This window comes from Tachyglossus aculeatus, unplaced genomic scaffold (assembly GCF_015852505.1).
Source record: "Tachyglossus aculeatus isolate mTacAcu1 unplaced genomic scaffold, mTacAcu1.pri scaffold_212_arrow_ctg1, whole genome shotgun sequence".
Taxonomy (NCBI): Eukaryota; Metazoa; Chordata; class Mammalia; order Monotremata; family Tachyglossidae; genus Tachyglossus; species Tachyglossus aculeatus.
This window is the reverse complement of record NW_024044928.1, coordinates 1-19149: the sequence shown is the minus strand read 5'-3', so window position 1 is coordinate 19149 and position 19149 is coordinate 1. Positions and strand designations below refer to the sequence as shown.

The following is a 19149-nucleotide window of genomic DNA, read 5'->3' as shown; positions in this document are numbered from 1 at the left end:
TCGAGGATACCCGAATGACAGGCTACTGGCTGATAGTGAGGACCGAGGGTTTGGCACAGGACACCTGAGGCCACTCCGCGGTGCTCATGAACGTACAAATAGAATGGCTTACTATAGTTAGGGAGTCCCAAAATAGGGGCTGAACTCAGGCACGATTTTTGGGCCCAAAAGTCTTCTGCAGCCTCAGGAGTCCAGTCCAGAGGCTCTGGGGAGGTCATTTTTAGGAGCTCAAAAAGGGGTCTGGTCATCAGCCAAAATTCCGGAATCCAGGCTCGACAAAACACAGCTGCCCCAAGAAACCCTCTCAAGCTTCGTTTGGTAGTGGGACGAGGCATGCACTGAATCAGGCCTGCTCTCTTGGGGGCTATTGCTCTCTCTCCTGCCCTCAACATGAACTCAAGATATTTAACCTGGGGTTGACACCACTGTAGTTTCTCGCGGCTGACTTTAAGACTAAGCTGATGCAAATAAGGTAGAACCTGGAGGGAACCAGACCAACACAGGTTCTCCGTGCCCCAAGCAATAAGGATGTCATCCACAAACTGGAACATAATGACCACTTCGGGTAATTTGAGGGGATATAGGTCTTGGTACAATTCTCTCAAAAAGATGGTTGGGGAGTGGACAAAACCCTGGGGAAGTCTCGTCCAGGTCAGTTGACAGCCCTCCCAAGTAAAGGCAAAAAGGTACTGGCTCTCACAGGCCACTGGGATGATAAAGAAGATGACAGATCAATACAAGTAAAACAGGTTGCTTTTGGACTCATGGAGCTAACTACCATCGTGGGGCTAGGGACCACAGCATGCATGGGTAAGACATAAGAGTTAATTGCACGCAAGACCTGGACTAACTGATAAGATGAAGGGGAGCCCGGTTCTCGCACAGGCAACACAGGAGTATTACAGGGAGACCGACATTCGACCAAAATTAACTTCTGTCTCTTTTTCTTTCACATACACTCCCTCTAGCCTTCATACTATTTCCTCCAATGGTAATTTCTCCACCCATCATCCCCCATTATGGGACACCTGCTTCACAGGATGTAGAAGCCTGAGCAGTTTCCTTCAACTGCAATTTATTCTCTTCTCTTTGTTTCTCCTTTTCCCTCCTCCTTCCTTCATACACATACAATTCCTTAAACCATCATCTCTTCTCTCTCACTAAGATGAGGGAAAAATTCATCAGAGGTTTCCCCTTCCTTCTGGGCCATCTCATTAAAGGAGTCCCAGTTAGGAGATTTATGGCCTAATTTTTGGATGGCGGCCAAGAGATTTTGCTGTGCCTGATTAAGGCAATTCCAATCTATTTCCACATTTAAATTCCAATCAGGCTCGATTGGTGGCCATGCTACATGGGGCTGACTACCGTTCTCTAACTTTACAGTCAGAGGTCTGAGACGGGAGCGCTCATCAGAAGTGAAAAACAATTCTAGCAGCTCCTCTACAACTGCCCATGTAGGAAGATGGGTTCTAAAAATTCCCAGGATCCTCTGATACACTTCTTGAGGATTTTCTGAAAGTTTGGAGTATTCTGCTGCCAGGTTATAAGAGTTTGGAGGCTCAAAAGGGACATAAGCACTTACCCCGACTACTATGAATGTTCCCGTCTGCCCTTGGGATCTGCTGGTAGTTCTCAAGAACTACTGCTAGAAGTGGTACTGGAGGTAAATAAGCTGGAGAATAGGAACTGAGGTACCCATCAGGTCCGCTGAGTGGGGCTGCGGATCCAGGGCTGAAGGCAACACAGCCTTTTCTCCTACGGGTGGCTATGTTGCTACTTCAGTCTGAGAGGCCTGAACCTTAATAATTTCAGCCCAACAATACCAATAGCATATTTCATCAGACTGGGAACAGGATAAAACCTCCCAGAATTTGACAAAAGTTGGAGGATCAAAAGACCCTCCCTCGGGCCAGAAATAATAACTCTGTGTGTCTCAGAACTGAGTCCAGACCCTGTGACACCCTACAAGTTGTTTTTTAGACAGTCTTTTAGTTACCGGAAGGTGACCCTCGTCCCATGATCGGAGAATTGTAGTCAGACACGAGCCTGTTTTAGAGTGAGTTGAGCACATGGTTCCAACAACCGGAACCCCTTTTCAGCTTAACCTCTAGGACGTCTTCTAGGCCCCTCAGAACGTCTTCTGAGGTCGACAACCCACTTACCCCTTAAACCAAGGGGCACACCTCCCTCCCACAGCCACTTAGGGAGAGGAAATCCACTAACCTGGCCTCTCCGGGCACTCCAAATTAACAACCCAGAAGGAGAGAAGGGGAGAAGGAGTTGCTCTCGGCCTGCACAAAATGGAGGGTTACTTTCAGTATGCATAAGATGGAGTCGGTCATGCCAAGTCCACTGGTGGACAACAAATGGTATTTGTTAAGTGCTTACTATGTGCCGAGCACTGTTCTAAGCACCAGAGTAGATACAAGGTAATTAGGTTGTCCCACGTGGGGCTCACAGTCTTTATCTCCATTTTCCAGATGAGGTAACTGAGGCCCAGAGAATAATAATAATAATAATTGGCATTTGTTAAGCGCTTACTATGTGCAAAGCACTGTTCTAAGCACTGGGGAGGATTCAGGGTGATCAGGTTGTCCCACGTGGGGCTCACAGTCTTAATCCCCATTTTACAGATGAGGTCACTGAGGCCCAGAGAAGTTAAGTGACTTGCCCAAGATCACACAGCAGACATGTGGTGGAGTCGGGATTCAAACCCATGACCTCTGACTCCAAAGCCCGGGCTCTTTCCACTGAGCCACGCTGCTTCTCTAAGTGAAGTGATGAGAAGTGAAGTGACTTGCCCAAGGCCACACAGCAGATGGATGGTGGAGCTGTGATTAGAATTCATGCCCTCTGACTCACAAGCCCATACTCTTTCCACTGAGACATGCTGTTTCTCAAGTATTAATAATCGATAATTAACAAAATATTAGCATCAAGCATTCAAATAGCTATGTTATATGTTTATTTTAAAGGAGAATTTAGTTGTGTTCACCTTTAAGGAAATTCCTGCAACAGGAAGTACTGGAGCAGAAGACAAGATGGCAGCAGCAGCAGGTCAGCTCATAAAGACAGAGAACATACCCTCCCACCACTTATTTGGGGTGGTTCTGAAAAACATGAATTACCTGTCTTATGTAACGGAAATTTAATTCAATAGCAATGGCAGCATTTTATCCTGAGTGAAGCGATACCCAGTTTCCTTAAAGTGAGATAGATAACATCTTGTCAGGTGAACATTTGGTTTGGTTCTGAGCATAACAAAAAATGCAGAAAGAAACCTGGCAATCTGACTGACCTGAGGAGGAGAAGTTGTTTATCCTCACTGAGTTGGCTCTTGCTTGAAGCTGCTGGAGCACTTTGTTTGCTTCTGCTTCCCTCTAAGAATCTCAGACTTGCCCCCTCCTCCCAGGGTAGAATGGAATCACAGAGGAAATGCCAGCTCCCAGGGAGCAGAAGAAGGATTCTGTCTCCTAATTAGACAGCACCCTACTCTGTAATCCTTAAATAAGCTACTTTCAAGGACTTTCCTCCTTGAGAACCAGGGAATTGATAGCTCTCAGTAACTTTAATGTCCCAGGCAAAATAAAATAAATATCCGGGACACTCAGACTGTGAGCCCCAACTGCTCAACCTAATTTTCTTATATTTTATCCCAGTGTTTAGTACAGTGCTTGGCACATGGTAAGTGCTTAATGATGTTATTATTATTATTATTATTATTATTATTATTATTATTATTTTCAGCCTATGCAAATTGAATTAAACTGAGTGAGGAGAATTACTTGATGAATTTGGACATATAATGTGACATATTTTGGGCTAGATAGTCCTGGGAACTACCTCTCTACATTACTGGTCCAGGGAGGAAGAAATCCTCAGTATTTATATTGATTGACGGTTACTTTTCTGTATATGTCCATCCGGACCCACATTATCTCAAAAGTCTAACCTCAAAATGTATTTGGATCTGAATTATCCCTACAACATTCAAATATTTTGAGTGGATGGATTTATTTGCTCTGGAAGATTCACTTCAAGGTGCCATTTTAGGCCCTGATTATCATGGCAAAGTATATTAATATAGTCACTCCTGCATGCTGGAAGAAGATCATGTATCTTATTACCTATTGTGATTCTAGGACTGGAGAGGCCATTCTGTCATGGATGGGAAACTTGGTAAAGATGGGAAAAAAGATTAGGGGGATAAATAATCATAATAATAATAATGATAATTCTGGTATTTGTTAAGCACTTGCTACGTGTCAGGCACTGTACTAAGTGCTGGGGTGGATATAAGCAAATTGGATTGGATGCAGTCTCTGTCCCACGTGTTGCTCACAGTCTCAATTCCCATTTTACAGATGAGGGAAATGAGGCATAGAGGATTTAAGTGATTTGCCCGAGCTCACACAGTAGATAAGTGGCAGAGCCAGGATAAGAACCCATGACCTTCTGACTTCCAGGACCACGTTTTATCCATTATGCCATGCTGCTCTTAATGGTCATTTTCCTAGTCAGAGAAGAGTTAATAGGGATTGTTGCTAGGACCTGTTCAATATATCCATTTTATCTGATAAATCTGGTATCTCTCTTCTACTTAGACTACAAGTCCCATGTAGAACAGTGTTCCAGGCACTGTACCAAGAACTGGGGTGGATACAAGCAGATCAGAGTTGAACACAGTCCCTGTCCCACCTGGGGCTCACAGTCTCAATCCCCATTTTACAGATGAGGAAACTGAGGCCCAGAGAAGTGAAGTGACTTGCCCAAGGTCACACAGCAGACAAGTAGCGGAGCTGGGTTGGAGTAACAAGTGTATAAGACATGCAAATAATAGAAATTGTGGATAGAACATGTAGATTAATCAATCAATCAGTGATACGGATTGAGCACCCACTGAGTGTAAAGCCATATTCTAAGCACCTGTGGAAATACAACTGAGGCAAGATACACTCTCTCTACCCTCAAGCAGCTTACTCTCTGAGAGAGGCAGACATAATTTATTTACTAGTTCTGTGATAGGAGGATGTAACAGGAAGTAGTTCAACAATATCAAAATGAGATAGCAGATTACATAATTGAATACACACAGAAACAAATAAAAATATGTATATGATAATAATAGGTACATAAGTGCCGATAATAGGGATAAAATTCTTAAATGTTAAGATGTAGATGTATCATTTTGTTCGTGACTTTTGCTTCCCTGTTTCTGAAACTCTTGTTCTGATTACCCGGCTCATGGGTGCCCCACTTAAATTTTCCATTTAGCAGCTGCTTTGGTCTTCTGCTATTGTTTGTTCTCCTCACACTAAAGCTGGTTTACAATGTTTGTGAGCTAATTGTAACTCAGGACCTCACTGTTGGTCATCTTATCCTGCCATTTGCTATCAAGTGTGGCTCACAGGTTGGGCTGATGAAACTGCCTAAGATGCTGAATGAGTCTTTTGTAGTAGATCCAGGTCGTAGAGTTATATGAAAGACTGGAGACCCCAACAGTTGTCGAGAGCTTCAGTTCCCTGAGAAGCTATATGATCCATGGCCTCTAAATTCTGTCATTCTCCACCCAACTGAGCAACCATTTGGATTCTGTACTCTAATTATTCATCTAGCTGTGCATCATTGGATTAAGCACTACGTGGGTGAGCAAGATGTAGTGACCATATTAAGTTCCATGTGGTCATGCAAAATCTCTGGTCATGTGAAAGATTTTCCAGGGTAGGAGGATACATAATATTGCTTTTCCTCAGATTTATTGCCAGTACATAGCTCTTCGCTAAAGTGATCAATAATGTCCTGTTTTTCATCCATATGTGCCTCAAAAGCAGACTCTATGCCACAGCTGGCATTATTAAAGATTTTCTAGTTGTACCAGCAGTGAGTGAGTTTAGCCATGTAATTATTGTGTGCAATTACCCCACCAGCAGTGCCTTGAATTAATATGGAGAAAAAAAAACCCTCTTTAAGTAATCAAAATATTTAACATCTTCTGAACTTAATGGAAATACTAAGCCCTGGTAAGATAATAACTTTAGGAAGCTGTATAAAATCGTCTTGTCACTGTTAATAATTAATGCCCTACAGTGTAGGAAGAACTAAATTACTCTCTAATTTCTTGAAGGACTTGATAGAGCTTCAGTAAGGACTCAGTGACTCTCAATGGCACAGTTTGTACTATGAGATATTCAGGTTTGAAATCAGATATCCTGAATGGGAAAAAAATCACGGTAAATTTATTCTAATTCCCACTTTTCAGCTGGGAAAATCGAGGCACAGAGTAACAAAGGGAATCACCTAACGTCATCCAGGCACTTATCCCAGCACTATAACCACTGGAATAGGTTCTCCTACTAATTGACAAAATTTAACTGTAAATATAAATTCCTCGATTAATTTTTCTCAAAACAGGGTGCACATCCTGGTTCCTCAGGCTGTAGATCAGAGGGTTCATCATTGGGATCATTACTGTATAGAAGACAGTGATCACTTTATCTATTTCCAAAGAGTAACTGGAGCTGGGCCTTAGGTACATGAAGAGTATTGTCCCATGGTATATGCTCACAGCAGCCAAATTGCCTGCACATGTGGAGGAAGCCTGGCACTTGCCTCTGGTAGAGTTGATGGTCAGGATGGCCATCACCATGATGATTTCAATGAAAAAGACAAAGTTTAAAAGCAGCAGTTTGGTAAGGGAGGTATTCAAACAAGAGAGGTAAAACAGAGGGGTGATGTCGCAGTAGAAATGATTGATTTCATTATAGCCAGAAAACGTTAATGAAAAAGTGCAATCTGTATGTAGGGCTGAGTGAAGAAAGCCACCTATGTAGGAACCAATGACCAAGAGGACATACGCTTTTGAGGACATAATAATTAGATATATTAACGGATTACGGATGGCCACGAAGCGGTTGTAGAACACTGCTGCCAGAAGGAAACATTCAGTAGTTTCCAGAGCTATAAAGGAATACATCTGGGCTGCACATCCAGCAAAAGAAATGACCTTCTCTACTAAAAAGCTTGTTAGCATTTTGGCCATGGTCACAGTGGAATAGCAAATTTCTAAGAAGGACAAATTGCTGAGAAAAAAAGTACATGGGACTGTGGAGGTGGGCATAAATCCAGATTAATAACACCATCCCCAGGTTTCCCATGAGAATAAAGACATTAATTGCTAGGAATAGTACAAACAGGGCAGCCCGAAGCGATGGGTTCTCATTCAATCGCACAAGAACGAACCCTGTCACTGCAGTGTGATTGTCCCTCACCATTTCAGCATTTATTATCTGGAGGAAAATAATAAAAAAAATATATTGGAATGAGGGCTGAACAGCAGGAGACCAGCTGCCCAGAGCGGCAGGCAAAATGGTAAACAGCTGATTTTTTAAGTTTTTTTTATGGTATTTGTTAAGCACTTACTATGTTCCAGGCCCTGTACTGAGCGCTGGGATAGATACATACTAATTAGGTTGGACACAGTCCATGTCCCATATAGAGTTGACAGTCTTAATCCCCATGTTACAGATGAAGTAACCGAGGCACAGGGTTAAATGACTTGCCCAAGGTCATACAGTAAACAAATGACGGAGCTGGGATTAGAACCAAGGTCCTTCTGACTCCCCAAACCATTCTCTATTAGCTAGGCCAGTATGGTTCATGTTATCTCTGGCCCCTACAACAATTCTACTGAAATGATGGAGAAGCAGCATGTCTCTGCCACTTGTCTGCTGAATGACATTGAGCAAGTCACTTCCAATCACTTTCCACTTATCCTATCCATCATGCAACACAAAGTAACATTTCAGAGAGTCCAGATTGACATCATTATGCTTTCAATACCAGTTGAGATTTGGGGTAAGTAGCTATCAGTAAGAATAAAAAAAAAACCCTTCATATAGAGACATACACTCAAATATTCTAAAATGCTAATCTTTCTTTTCTCCAAATGGAATTCCGAATGAGAAATTTGGTCAGTCATTTCGATATTATATATCTCATTTTCCACAAAATCTACAATTGCCTAACCTACCTGTAGAACAGATAATCAAAAAATCACAGGGCAGGGAAGGGCTATAGGTGGTTTGTGTCTACATCACTTATATTTACTTAACTAGCTCTGAGGGTTCAATACACATAAATGCCTCAGGGGAATATAACCCAACGAGGATCCCAATTATCTTTGGGAACAAATACAAATGGGACAGAAATACAATGTATTTCTGGATGGTAAATGAAGGCAGAAAAGTAGCATGGAAAGTTCATAGGCCTGGAAGGGTGGAGACCTGGGTTTTAATTCCAGCCCTGCCACTTGCCTTCTCTGTGATCTTGGACAAGTCTCTTAACATCTCTTTGTCTCAGGTATCTCATTTGTAAAAGGGGGATTCAATACCTGTTCTCTCTCCTACTTAGACTGTGAGCCTCTTGTGGGACAAGAACTTTGTCTGATCTGAATGCATCAAATCTAACCCAGCACTTAGATCAGTGTTTACCATATAGTAAGTGCTTCACAACCACCACAATTATTATTATTGTTATCAATAAAACATTTTCTCATGTCTTATTGTATTACACTGTTTCCATTATATGTGGTTATATAGGGCAGTGGCCACAGGCTTAGAAAGATGGGGCATAAGAGCTACATCTTTGCATTGGCCTCTGACCTGCAGATCTTGTTTCAATCAATCAATCAATCGATCAAAAATATGGAGCATTTACTATGTACAGAGCACTATACTAAGAACTTGGGAGAGAACAGTACAAAAAAATTACCAAACACGTGTTTCAGATGGTATTTATTTAGTGCCTACACTGTGCAGAGCACTTGTCCTAAGTGGTTGCAGGAGTATAACACGAAAGAGTAGGTATGGATGATCCCTACCCACAAGGAGCTTTTGAACTAGAGGGCACAACAGGCAATAAAATACATTCCTGATGGATATGCACCTAAATGCTGTGGGGCTGGGGGAGAGTGAAATTTAAAGTGTGTAAGGGACATGAAGGCAGTTGTCAAAGGGGTGATAGCCTGAGGCGATGAGAGTGGCAGACTGTAAGCTCCTCCTATAGACTCTAAGCTCCTTCTGGGCAGGGAGCATGTTTAGCAGTCAGTCAGTCAGTCAATCCTATTTATTGAGTGCTTTTTGTATGCAGAGCACTGTACCAAGTGCTTGGGAGAGTACAATGCAACAATAAACAGACTTAGCCCCTGCCCACAATGAGCCTACAGTTTAGAGGGGGAGACAGACATTAATATAAATGAAATTACAGATATGTATATAAGTGCTATGGGTCTGGGAGCAGGAAGTGAATAAAGAGTGACGCAGGGTGACACAGGAGTGGAAGAAGAGGAAAGGAGGGTTTAGTCCATTCATTCATTCAATAGGATTTATTGAGCACTTACTGTGTACAGAGCACTGTACTAAGTGCTTGGGTGAGTACAATATAACAATAAACAGACACAAGCCTGAGTTTATTGAGTGAACGTCCCCAAGACCTTTGTCAAATGCTCTGCACATAGCAAGGGTTCCATAATTATCACTGATTAATTGATTGTACTAGGCCAACCAAAGTATACATATTTCCAAAATTTTTACCCTATGCACTCCCCAGAAATGAATTTACATGACATTCCACCAGGGGGATACTGACCTAAAATTGTATACCTAGTTAGAAAAATCATGAAGGACACTGCAGGATACCTCCATGGTTACAACTAAGTACTCCCATTTTGGACTTTATTACCTGTCAAATCCCTGCAGAAAAGTCAGAGCTATAACGAACTGTGTAACAGTACACTTGACCAATCTCCATTACCTTTAATAGTTTGCCAATTTCTTTGCATTAAACCACCCTGCAGGGGTCAAACGTTCCCACAGGACCCCGCTTTCTGTCCCATCATCACAAGACTCACCCCTCGAAGCGACCTCTAGTCCGTCCAGGTAGCCAACCTGGGCCATGGGACATTGTGTCCCCCTGCTCCCCCCCACCTTGGGGAGCCCCCACTCTCTCATTACCTGGGTTAGGACTGGACCAGACGTGACTGATTCCCAACGCCCCCCTCCCCGGGGAACAAGGTCCTTGTTCTCACTGCATCACTTTAGCAACAACCCCATGCACACCTACTCAGCCCACCCAAGTTGTTTGGCTGTTTACTCCTCTTCCCAGGCGTTTCCTCTCCCATGAAACCCCATAACAGTTCAACCCTACTCCTGAACTGCCATCCACGGGACTCCATCCTCCACCACCTCAGAGACAAATTTGCGAAGAGCCCCTGGATTCTCCTTGCCATTAGCCTTTTTGATTTTACTGACCCATGGACAAATCAACCTTCTGCTGTAGGCATCATCTGCCTATTTTATTAATGCTATTGCATGTTAATTGTTAACTGCTCTCTATGATGTCATCATCTGCTTATCTTATCATTACTATTGCATGTTAATTGTTAACTAATCTTTGTACTGTCATTTACTTCGCTGACCTCACCATGAACTATCAATTTCCCTGCTCCCATCAGCCCTTCCCAGTCCTCGCCTTCCCCTTCATCTTCCCCTCTCCCACCCTACTCTTTCCCTCCCTTTCCCCCGCCCCCATCCCCCCTTTTCACCCCCTCCCCAGAATCCCTCTGTACCAGAGACAACCCTCAACCCCCCCATCCAACCCGCTCCCTCTCCAACTCCCCCGCCCCCGTCCCTGCCACATCCCAGTTCTCTCTCACCACCACCCCTCTTCCCCCTCTCCCCACCCAGGCCACCGCCAACTCATTCCCATCCAAACCCTCCACACCCTTTGCACTCTTCCACCTTCCTCCACTCCCTCCACAGCTGCTGCTAAGTGTGGCCTATGTAATCCCTGCTCCATTATAGGTAAGGTCCCTTTCATCCTTGACTATTTCTTTCCTGCTCTCTTCTCCTCCTTGCCGTTACTGAAACTTGGCTCATTCCCGGATGACATGGTCTCTTCGGCTGCTCTCTCCAGCGGAGGCCTCTTCCTCTCTCACTCCCCCAGACTCACCGGGAAAGGAGGAGGTGTCGGCTTCGTTCTGGCACCACAATGTCACTTTGGCAATATACCTCCTTCCCCTTCCCTTTCCTTCCCCTCCTTTGAAGCCCAGATTATTCGCCTCTACCACACCCTCCAGATTCTTGTAGCCGTCATCTACTGCCCCCCTGGCCCAACCTACAATTTTTTAATAGTTTTGACTCCTTTCTCACCTTCGTTCTCTCCTTTGCCATGCTCACTCTGATCCTCGGAGACGTCAACATCCACATGGATGTCCCTGATAACTCCTCTGCTGCCCACCTTCTATCTCTCCTTGACGCTGCCAACCTCCTGCTGCCCCACCTCGCCCACTCACCAACTTAGTCACACCCTCGACATCATCATCTCCTACCGGTGCACTAGCTCCACCTTCACCAACTCTGAAATCCCTCTCTCTGATCATAACCTTCTCACCTGCCTCCTCACTCACACTCCCCCCCCCGTAAATCTATATTACTACCCCACAGAGACCTCTGCTCTCTTGACCCCATCCATCTCTCTCAGCATATCACACTCCACCTCCTTAGCCTCTCTATCCACTCTAGATGACCAGATTACTGCTCTCACCTCCTCCCTCTCAACTCAACTCGGTCGTTCCCTTTCCGCTTTTTCGTTCTCACACCACTAACCCACAGCCTTGGATCACTGCCACTGTCTGCTTCCTTTGCTCTTGTGCTCAAGCTGCTGAACGCTGCTGGTGAAAGTCTAAACACCAAGCCAAACTTGTTCACTTTACATTTATTCTTTCCTGCCTTAACTCTGCCCTCTACTCTGCCAGGCAAAACTATTTATCTTTCCTTATTGACACCGATGCCCATCACCCCCGTCAGCTGTTCTGGACAATTAATTCCCTCCTCGGGCCCCCTGTTCCTCCCCCCTCCTCCATCCCTCACCCCCAATGACCTGGCGTCCTATTTCATTAGTAAAATTAACAACATCAGGTCTGAGCTCCCCAAAGTCACCCCCTCCCTTCTCTATCCCGCCCCTGCTCTCAACCCTCTCTGCTACTTTCCCATGGTTCCCATCATTCCCAGCAGTATCTTCAGAGGAGAGCTCCTCCCTCCTCTCAAGTTCCACCCCATCCACCTATTCGTCGGACCCCATTCCCTCTCATTTTATGAAAACCCTCGCCCCTTCCCTCCTCCCTTCCTTAACTTCCATCTTCAACCACTACTTCTCCACTGGTTCCTTCCCCTCTGCCTTCAAAAATGCCCCATCTCCCCCATCCTAAAAAAACCCTCTCTTGACACTACCCCTTTTAGTTATAGCCCTATTTCACCCCTACCATTCCTTTCCAAACTCCTAGAACTAGTCATCTACACACTCTGCCTCGAATTCCTCAATGCCAGCTCTCTCCTAGACCCCCTCCATTCTGGCTCCCTTCCCCTACACTCCCTCTCTGCCCTCTCAAAGGTCACCAATGACCTTCTTCTTGCCAAGTCCAATGGCTCCTACTCTATCCGAATCATCCTCGATCTCTCAGCGGCCTTAGACACTGTGGACGACCCCTTCTCCTCAACACACTATCCAACCTTGGCTTCACAGACTCCCTTCTCTCTTGGTCCTCCTCTTATCTCTCTAGCTGTTCATTCTCAGTCTCCTTCACGGGCTCCTCCTACCCCTCCCATCCCCTTACTGTAGGGGTTCCTCAAGGGTCAGTTTTTGGTCCCTTTTTGTTCCCCATCTATACTCACTCCCTTGGTGAACTCATTCGGTCCCACGGCTTCAACTATCATCTCTACGATGATGACACCCAAATCTACATCTCTGCCCCAGTTCTCTCTCCCTCTGTCCAGGCTGGTAACTCTTCCTGCCTTCAGGACATCTCCATCTGGATGTCTGTCCTCCATCTAAAATGCAACATGTCCAGGACTGTCGCCACGATCTGCCCCTTCCTCTCCATCCAAACCCGCTACCTTGCTGGTTCAATCTAAAATCCTTTCCCGACTAGATTACTGCATCAGCCTCCTTCTGATCTCCCATCCTCCTGTCTCTCCCCACTTCAGTCTATACTTCATTCTGCTGCCCGGATTATCTTTGTACAGAAATGCTCTGGGCATGTCACTCCCCTCCTCAAAAATCTCCAGTGGTTGCCTCTCAACCTACGAATCAAGCAAAACCTCCTCACTTTCGGTTTCAAGGCTCTCCATCACCTCGCCTCCTACCACCTCGCTTCCCTTCTCTCCTTCTACAACCCAGCCCACACCCTCCACTCCCCTACTGCTACCCTCCTCAATGTGCCTCATTCTCGCCTGTCCCGCTGTCGACCCCCGGCCCACGTCCTTCGCCTGGCCCGGAATGCCCTCCCTCCACACATCCACCAAGCTAGCTCTCCTCTTCCCTTCAAAGCCCTACTGAGAGCTTACCTCTTCAAGGAGGCCTTCCCAGACTGAGCCTTCCTTTTCCTGTCCTCCTCTCCATCCCCCCCATCTGCCCTTCCCCTTTCCCCTCCCCACAGCACTTGTATATATTTGTACAGATTTGTTACTGTATTTATTTTACTTGTACATATTTACTACTCTATTTTGTTACTGTTGTGCATATAGCTGTAATTCTATTTATTCCGATGGTTTTGACACCTGTCTACATGTTTTGTTTTGTTGTCTGTCTCCCCCTTCTAGACTGTGAGTCCGTTGTTGGGAAGGGACCATCTGTATATTTGTCGACTTGTACTTCCCAACAAGCGCTTAGTACAGTGCTCTGCACACAGTAAGCGCTCAATAAAAATGATTGAATGAATCAATAGCATCTCTGAGCTAAGCCCCTTGATATTATCCCAGGCCTGCAATCCAATCATGTTTTGTACAATAACAGTGGCAGTAGCGCTTAGAACAGTGCTTTGCACATAGTAAGCGCTTAATAAATGCTATTATTATTATTATTGTTATTATTATTATTATTATTATGAATGAAAGATTGAACTAACAAGGTAGCAGTTTGGATGGAGAAGAAAGGGCGGATCTTAAAGATGTTGTGGAGGTGAGGCCGGCAGGTTTTGGTGACAGATTGGAAGTGTAGGGTGAATGAGAGAGCGGAGTCAAGGATGACACCAAGGTTGCGGGTTTGTGACATGGGAAGGATGGTAGTGCCGTCTACAGTGATGGGAAAGTCAGGGAGAGGACACGGTTTGGAAGAGAAGATAAGGAGCTCAGTCTTGGACATATTGAGTTTTAGGTGGCTGGCAGACATCGAGATGGAGATGTCCTTAAGGCAGGAGAAGATAATAGCCTGGAGGGAGGGAGAGAGAGCAGGGGCGGAGTTGTAGATTTGGGTGTCATCAGCATGGAGATGATAGTTGAAGCCGTGGGAGGGAATGAGTTCACCAATGGAGTGAGTATAGATGGAGAACAGAAGGGGACCAAGAACTGACCCTTGAGGAACCCCTACAGTATGGGGATGGGAGGGGGAGGAGGAGCCTGCAAAGGATACTGAGAATGAACGGCCAGAGAGATAAGAGGAGAACCAGGAGAGGAGGGAATCTGTGAAGCCAAGGTTGGATAGCGTGTTGAGGAGAAGGGGGTGGTCCACAGTATCGAAGGCAGCTGAGAGGTCGAGGATGATTAGAATAGAGTAGGAACCGTTGGATTTGGCAAGAAGGAGGTCTTTGGTGACCTTTGAAAGGGCAGTTTCAGTGGAGTGTAGGGGACGGAAGCCGGAATGGAGGGGGTTTAGGAGAGAGTTGGAGTTGAGGAATTAGAGGCAGTGAGTGTAGATGACTCGTTCTAGGAGTTTGGAAAGGAAGGGTAGGAGTGATATAGGGCGATAACTAGAAGGAGAGGTGGGGTCAAGAGAGGGTTTTGTTAGGATGGGGGAGACGTGGGAATGTTTGAAGGCAGAGAGCAAGGAACCAGTGGAGTGGGAGCAGTTGAAGATGGAAGTTAAGGAGGGGTGGAGGGAAAGGGCGAGAGTTTTCATAAGATGAGAATGAATGTGGTCTGAAGCACAGGTAGATGGAGTAACACTTGAGAGGAGGGAGGAAATCTCATTTGAAGATACTGCTCGGAAGGATGGGAGAGTAGTGGAGAGAGTTGGGGGGGGCAATGGAGAAAGGGGGGTGATTTTGGGGATCTCAGACCTGATGGAGTTAATTTTACAAATGAAGTAGGAGGCCAGGTCGTTGGGGATGAAGGATGGAGGAGGGGGAGGAACAGGAGGCCTGAGGAGGGAGTTAAATGTATGGAACAGCTGATGGGGATAATGTGCATGGGTGTCAAAAAGGGAGGAAAAATAGCTTTGCCTGTCAGAGGAGAGGGCAGAGTTAAGACAGGAAAGGATAAACTTAAAGTGAACAAAATTGGCTTGGCATTTAGACCACCAGCACGTTGAGCAGCTTGAGCCTAAGAACGAAGGAGCAGAACAGTGGCAGTGATCCAAGGCTGTGGGTTAGTGGTGCGAGAGTGGCTAAGGGAAAGAGGAGTGAGCGAGTTGAGTTGAGCAGAGTGCGTGGAGTTGACATCAGTAATCTGCTCATCATGAGTGTGTAGAGAGGATAGGGAGGCGAGGTGGGGTGTGATGCGCTGAGAGAGATCGGGGTTTTGTGGATTACTGCATTAGCCTCCTTTCTGATCTCCCATCCTCCTTTCTCTCCCCACGTCAGTCTATACTTCACTCTGCTGCCCGGATTATCTTTCTACAGAAACGCTCTAGGCATGTCACTCTCCTCCTCAAGCATCTCCAGTGGTTGCCTGTCAACCTTCGAATCAAGCAAAAACTCCTCATTCTCTCAAGGCTCTCCCTCACCTTGCCCCCTCCTACCTCTTCTCCCTTCTCTCCTACAGCCCAGGCCGCACACTCTGCTCCTCTGCTGTGAACCTCCTCACTGTGTGCCTCGTCCTCACCTCTCCCGTCATCTAACCCTGGTCCACATCCTTCCTCTGGCCTAGAATGCCCTCCCTCCACATATCTGCCAAACTAACTCTCTTCCTTTCTTCAAAGACATACTGAGAGCTCACCTCCTCCAGGAGGCCTTCCCAGACTGATCCCTCCCTTTTTCCTCTCCTCCTCTTCCCCTTCCTATCACCCCCTCTCCCTCCCTCTGCTCTACCCCCTTCTGCTCCCCAGGGCACTTGTATATATTTGTACATATTTATTACTCTATTTTATATGTACATATTTACTATATTCATTTTACTAATGATGTGTATATAGCTATAATTCTATTTATTCTGATGGTAATGACACCTATCTACCTGTTTTGTTTTGTTGTCTGTCTCCCCCTTCTAGACCATGAGCCCGTTGTTGGGTAAGGACCATCTCAATATGTTGCCGATTTGTATTTCCCAAGCGCTTAGTATGGTGCTATACACACAGTAAGCACTCAATAAATACGATTGAATGAATGAATAGAACTATACCTCAAAACCTTTCTTTGGGGCTGAAACTTTGTTTTATTCCATGAAGATATTAAATTCCAGGTATTTCTTCTGAAAGTGAAACCTAATTTCGAACTGATCCATTGCAGAAGGCCATTATTTTTCTTACCTGTTTCACAAAGGGAATGTGACACCCAAACAAATTAGTCGTTGTAGGTTGTGCCCATACTTGAGAAATGGAAAGCTGAACCAATTTCTAGTATAATGAAGAAGGGACAATCATGGCCTAGTGGAAAGACCATGAGCCTTGGAGTCAGAGAACCTGTGTTCCTATCCTTACTCCACCATTTACCGGCTCTGAGACTTTGGATAAGTCACTTAATTTCTCTGTGCTGTAGTTTCCTCATCTATAAAATGAGTATTCAATACCTGTTCTCCCTCCTACTTAGACTGTGAGCCGCATGTTCGACCTTATTATCTTGAAATTACTCTAACGCTTAATACAGTGCTTGGCAGATAGTAAAGGCTTAACAAAGAACACAATTATTGTTATTAATGAAGGAACCAAAATACCAAACTCGTTATTGAGGAAAAAGAGTATTTAGTAATCCATATTATTCAGTTTGGTTGCCCAAAATCATCAATTTCTCTGGATCATCATCATTTATTATCAATTACAATTGAACTCATAAAAAACACAGACATAACACCCATTTGCTTTAACTATTAAACTCAGCACATGTAAACTCAAAATTGAACAATTGTTGACTGAATTTGTTTGATGTTAATAGCTATTCAGACTAAGAAACCACTTTTTTCTCACCAGAAGGGAAGTTGCCTCAACATTCCACTTCACAATGCCCTTGAATCCCCCTCCTGTCTCCAACTTGGCCGTGTACCTTTGAATTACTTGCAAACAACACAGAAAATATGATTCTCTGGTCCTCAGGTTTTAAGTGATTATGAATCTTTATTGCTCAGGGATTACAGGGCAGTGTTGTCTAAATAAGAAACAATTTCCTTCTTCCCTCTGGAGATGACACTAATTTAAATAATTCTTTGTGTCTTGAGATCCTTTGCATTCTATGTATCCCATGGGAAATGGGAGGAAACAAAAACCCCAACATCATTTCAACGAGAACCACCTGAGTAAAGAAAAGCAGGCCCCGCACCCTGATGAGCTGCATCCCCTCCCCTCGGGTGGAGGGTGGGATGTTGGGGGGAGAAAAAGGAAGGTGTCCCACCTGACTGCTCGAAACAATTTCCATCTTCCCTCTGGAGAGGTCACTCATTTAAAGGATTCTTCACATCTTGAGATCCTTTGCATTCTGTGTATCCCATGGGAAACAGGAGCAAATAAAATCCCCAGCAACATTTAAACAAGAACCACCTGAGTGAAGAAAATCAGCTTTTCCTCCACAGGTAGGTTGAACCACTGGGTTTATTTTCCACCCTAAACCAACTCATTTAATTCAGCAGAAACCTGTGATAACCAGAAAGTTATCTAAGTTTCCATTTTGGTTGTTCATTTAAGATTCATTGAAGATTAACCAAGAGAATTCTTGATGGAGTTTTGAGTAATTTGTATCTTTGATAATAACAATAATGTTGGTATGTGTTAAGTGCTTACTATGTGCGCTTCTATGTGTTGGTATGTGTTCTAAGCGCTGGGGTAGATGCAAGGTGATTATGTTGTCCCACATGGGGCTCACAATCTTAATCCCCATTTTACAAATGAGGTAAATGAGGCACAGAGAAGTTAAGTGACTTGCCCAAAGTCACACAGTTGACAAGTGGCAGATTCAGGATTAGAACTCACGACCTCTGACTCCCAAGCCTGTGCTCTTTCTGCTAAGCCTTGCTGCTTCTCTAATGCTATAGATAATGTGGATAGAGCATGGGCCTAGGAGTCAAAAGGTCTTGGATTTTAATTCCAGCTCTGCCACTTGTCTGCTGTGTGATTTATGTCCCAAACGGAGGCACTAAAAAGTAAAGTGACTTGCCCTAGGTCACGCAGCAGGCAAGTGACGGAAACGAGATTAGAACTCAGCTCCTCTGACTCCTTGACCAGTGCTAATTGTGCTACTCCATGCTGCTGAACTTCAGTGATCTAAGAACTGATATAGGTGCAGCTGGCAGTCCTCAGACTTACTAATCAGTTGGTCCCTGAAACTTGTGCTCTAAGCCATAACAATGCGTCAGAACCAAATAGCATTTGGCATTTATTAAGCACTTACTGTGTGTCAAACACTGTTCTAAGCGGCTAGGGTAGATACAAGTTAATCAGGTTAGATACACTCCATGTCCCACATATGGCTTATTTTATTTATTTATTTATTTATCTATCTATTTATTTATATTAATGTCTGTCTCCTGCTTTAGACTGTGAGCTCGTTGTGTGCAGGAATGTGTCTGTTGTTTTAGTGTACTCTCCCAAGCGCTTAGTACAGTGTTTTGCACACTACGCTAAATAAATACAATTGAAAGAATGTGGCTCACATTCTAAGTAGGAGGAAAAGCGAGTATTTAATCCTGATTTTACAGTTGAGGAAATTGAGGCACAAAGAAGTGAAGGGACTTGCTAAAGGTCACACACCAAGCAATTGGCAGAGCTGGGATTAGAACCCAGGTCCTCTGACTCCCAAACCTGTGCTGTTTCCACTGGACCATGCTGCTTCTCGATTTTCTTCTGGAACAATGTTCTGAATAGAAACTAGTTCCCGTATCAGAGTTGAAGAGTCTACTCTTTCCAAAATTCCCCATAATTGTGTACTCAATCAGTGAAAAATAAAGACTATATTTA

The 19149-nt window shown here is 44.6% G+C and overlaps 1 protein-coding gene across 1 annotated transcript; it reads right to left on the bottom strand.

The window, feature by feature from the left end:
- Positions 1–6367: 6367 nt before the first annotated feature.
- Positions 6368–7039, bottom strand: LOC119923653 (olfactory receptor 1102-like). Its single transcript, XM_038742979.1, has one exon. It carries the CDS (start codon positions 7037–7039, stop codon positions 6368–6370), a length of 672 nt encoding a protein of 223 aa, XP_038598907.1.
- Positions 7040–19149: the final 12110 nt, after the last annotated feature.

Bases quoted from the DNA above. Each gene is read 5' to 3' on its own strand.
- LOC119923653 (XM_038742979.1), bottom strand. From the start codon at position 7,039: ATGGCCAAAATGCTAACAAGCTTTTTAGTAGAGAAGGTCATTTCTTTT.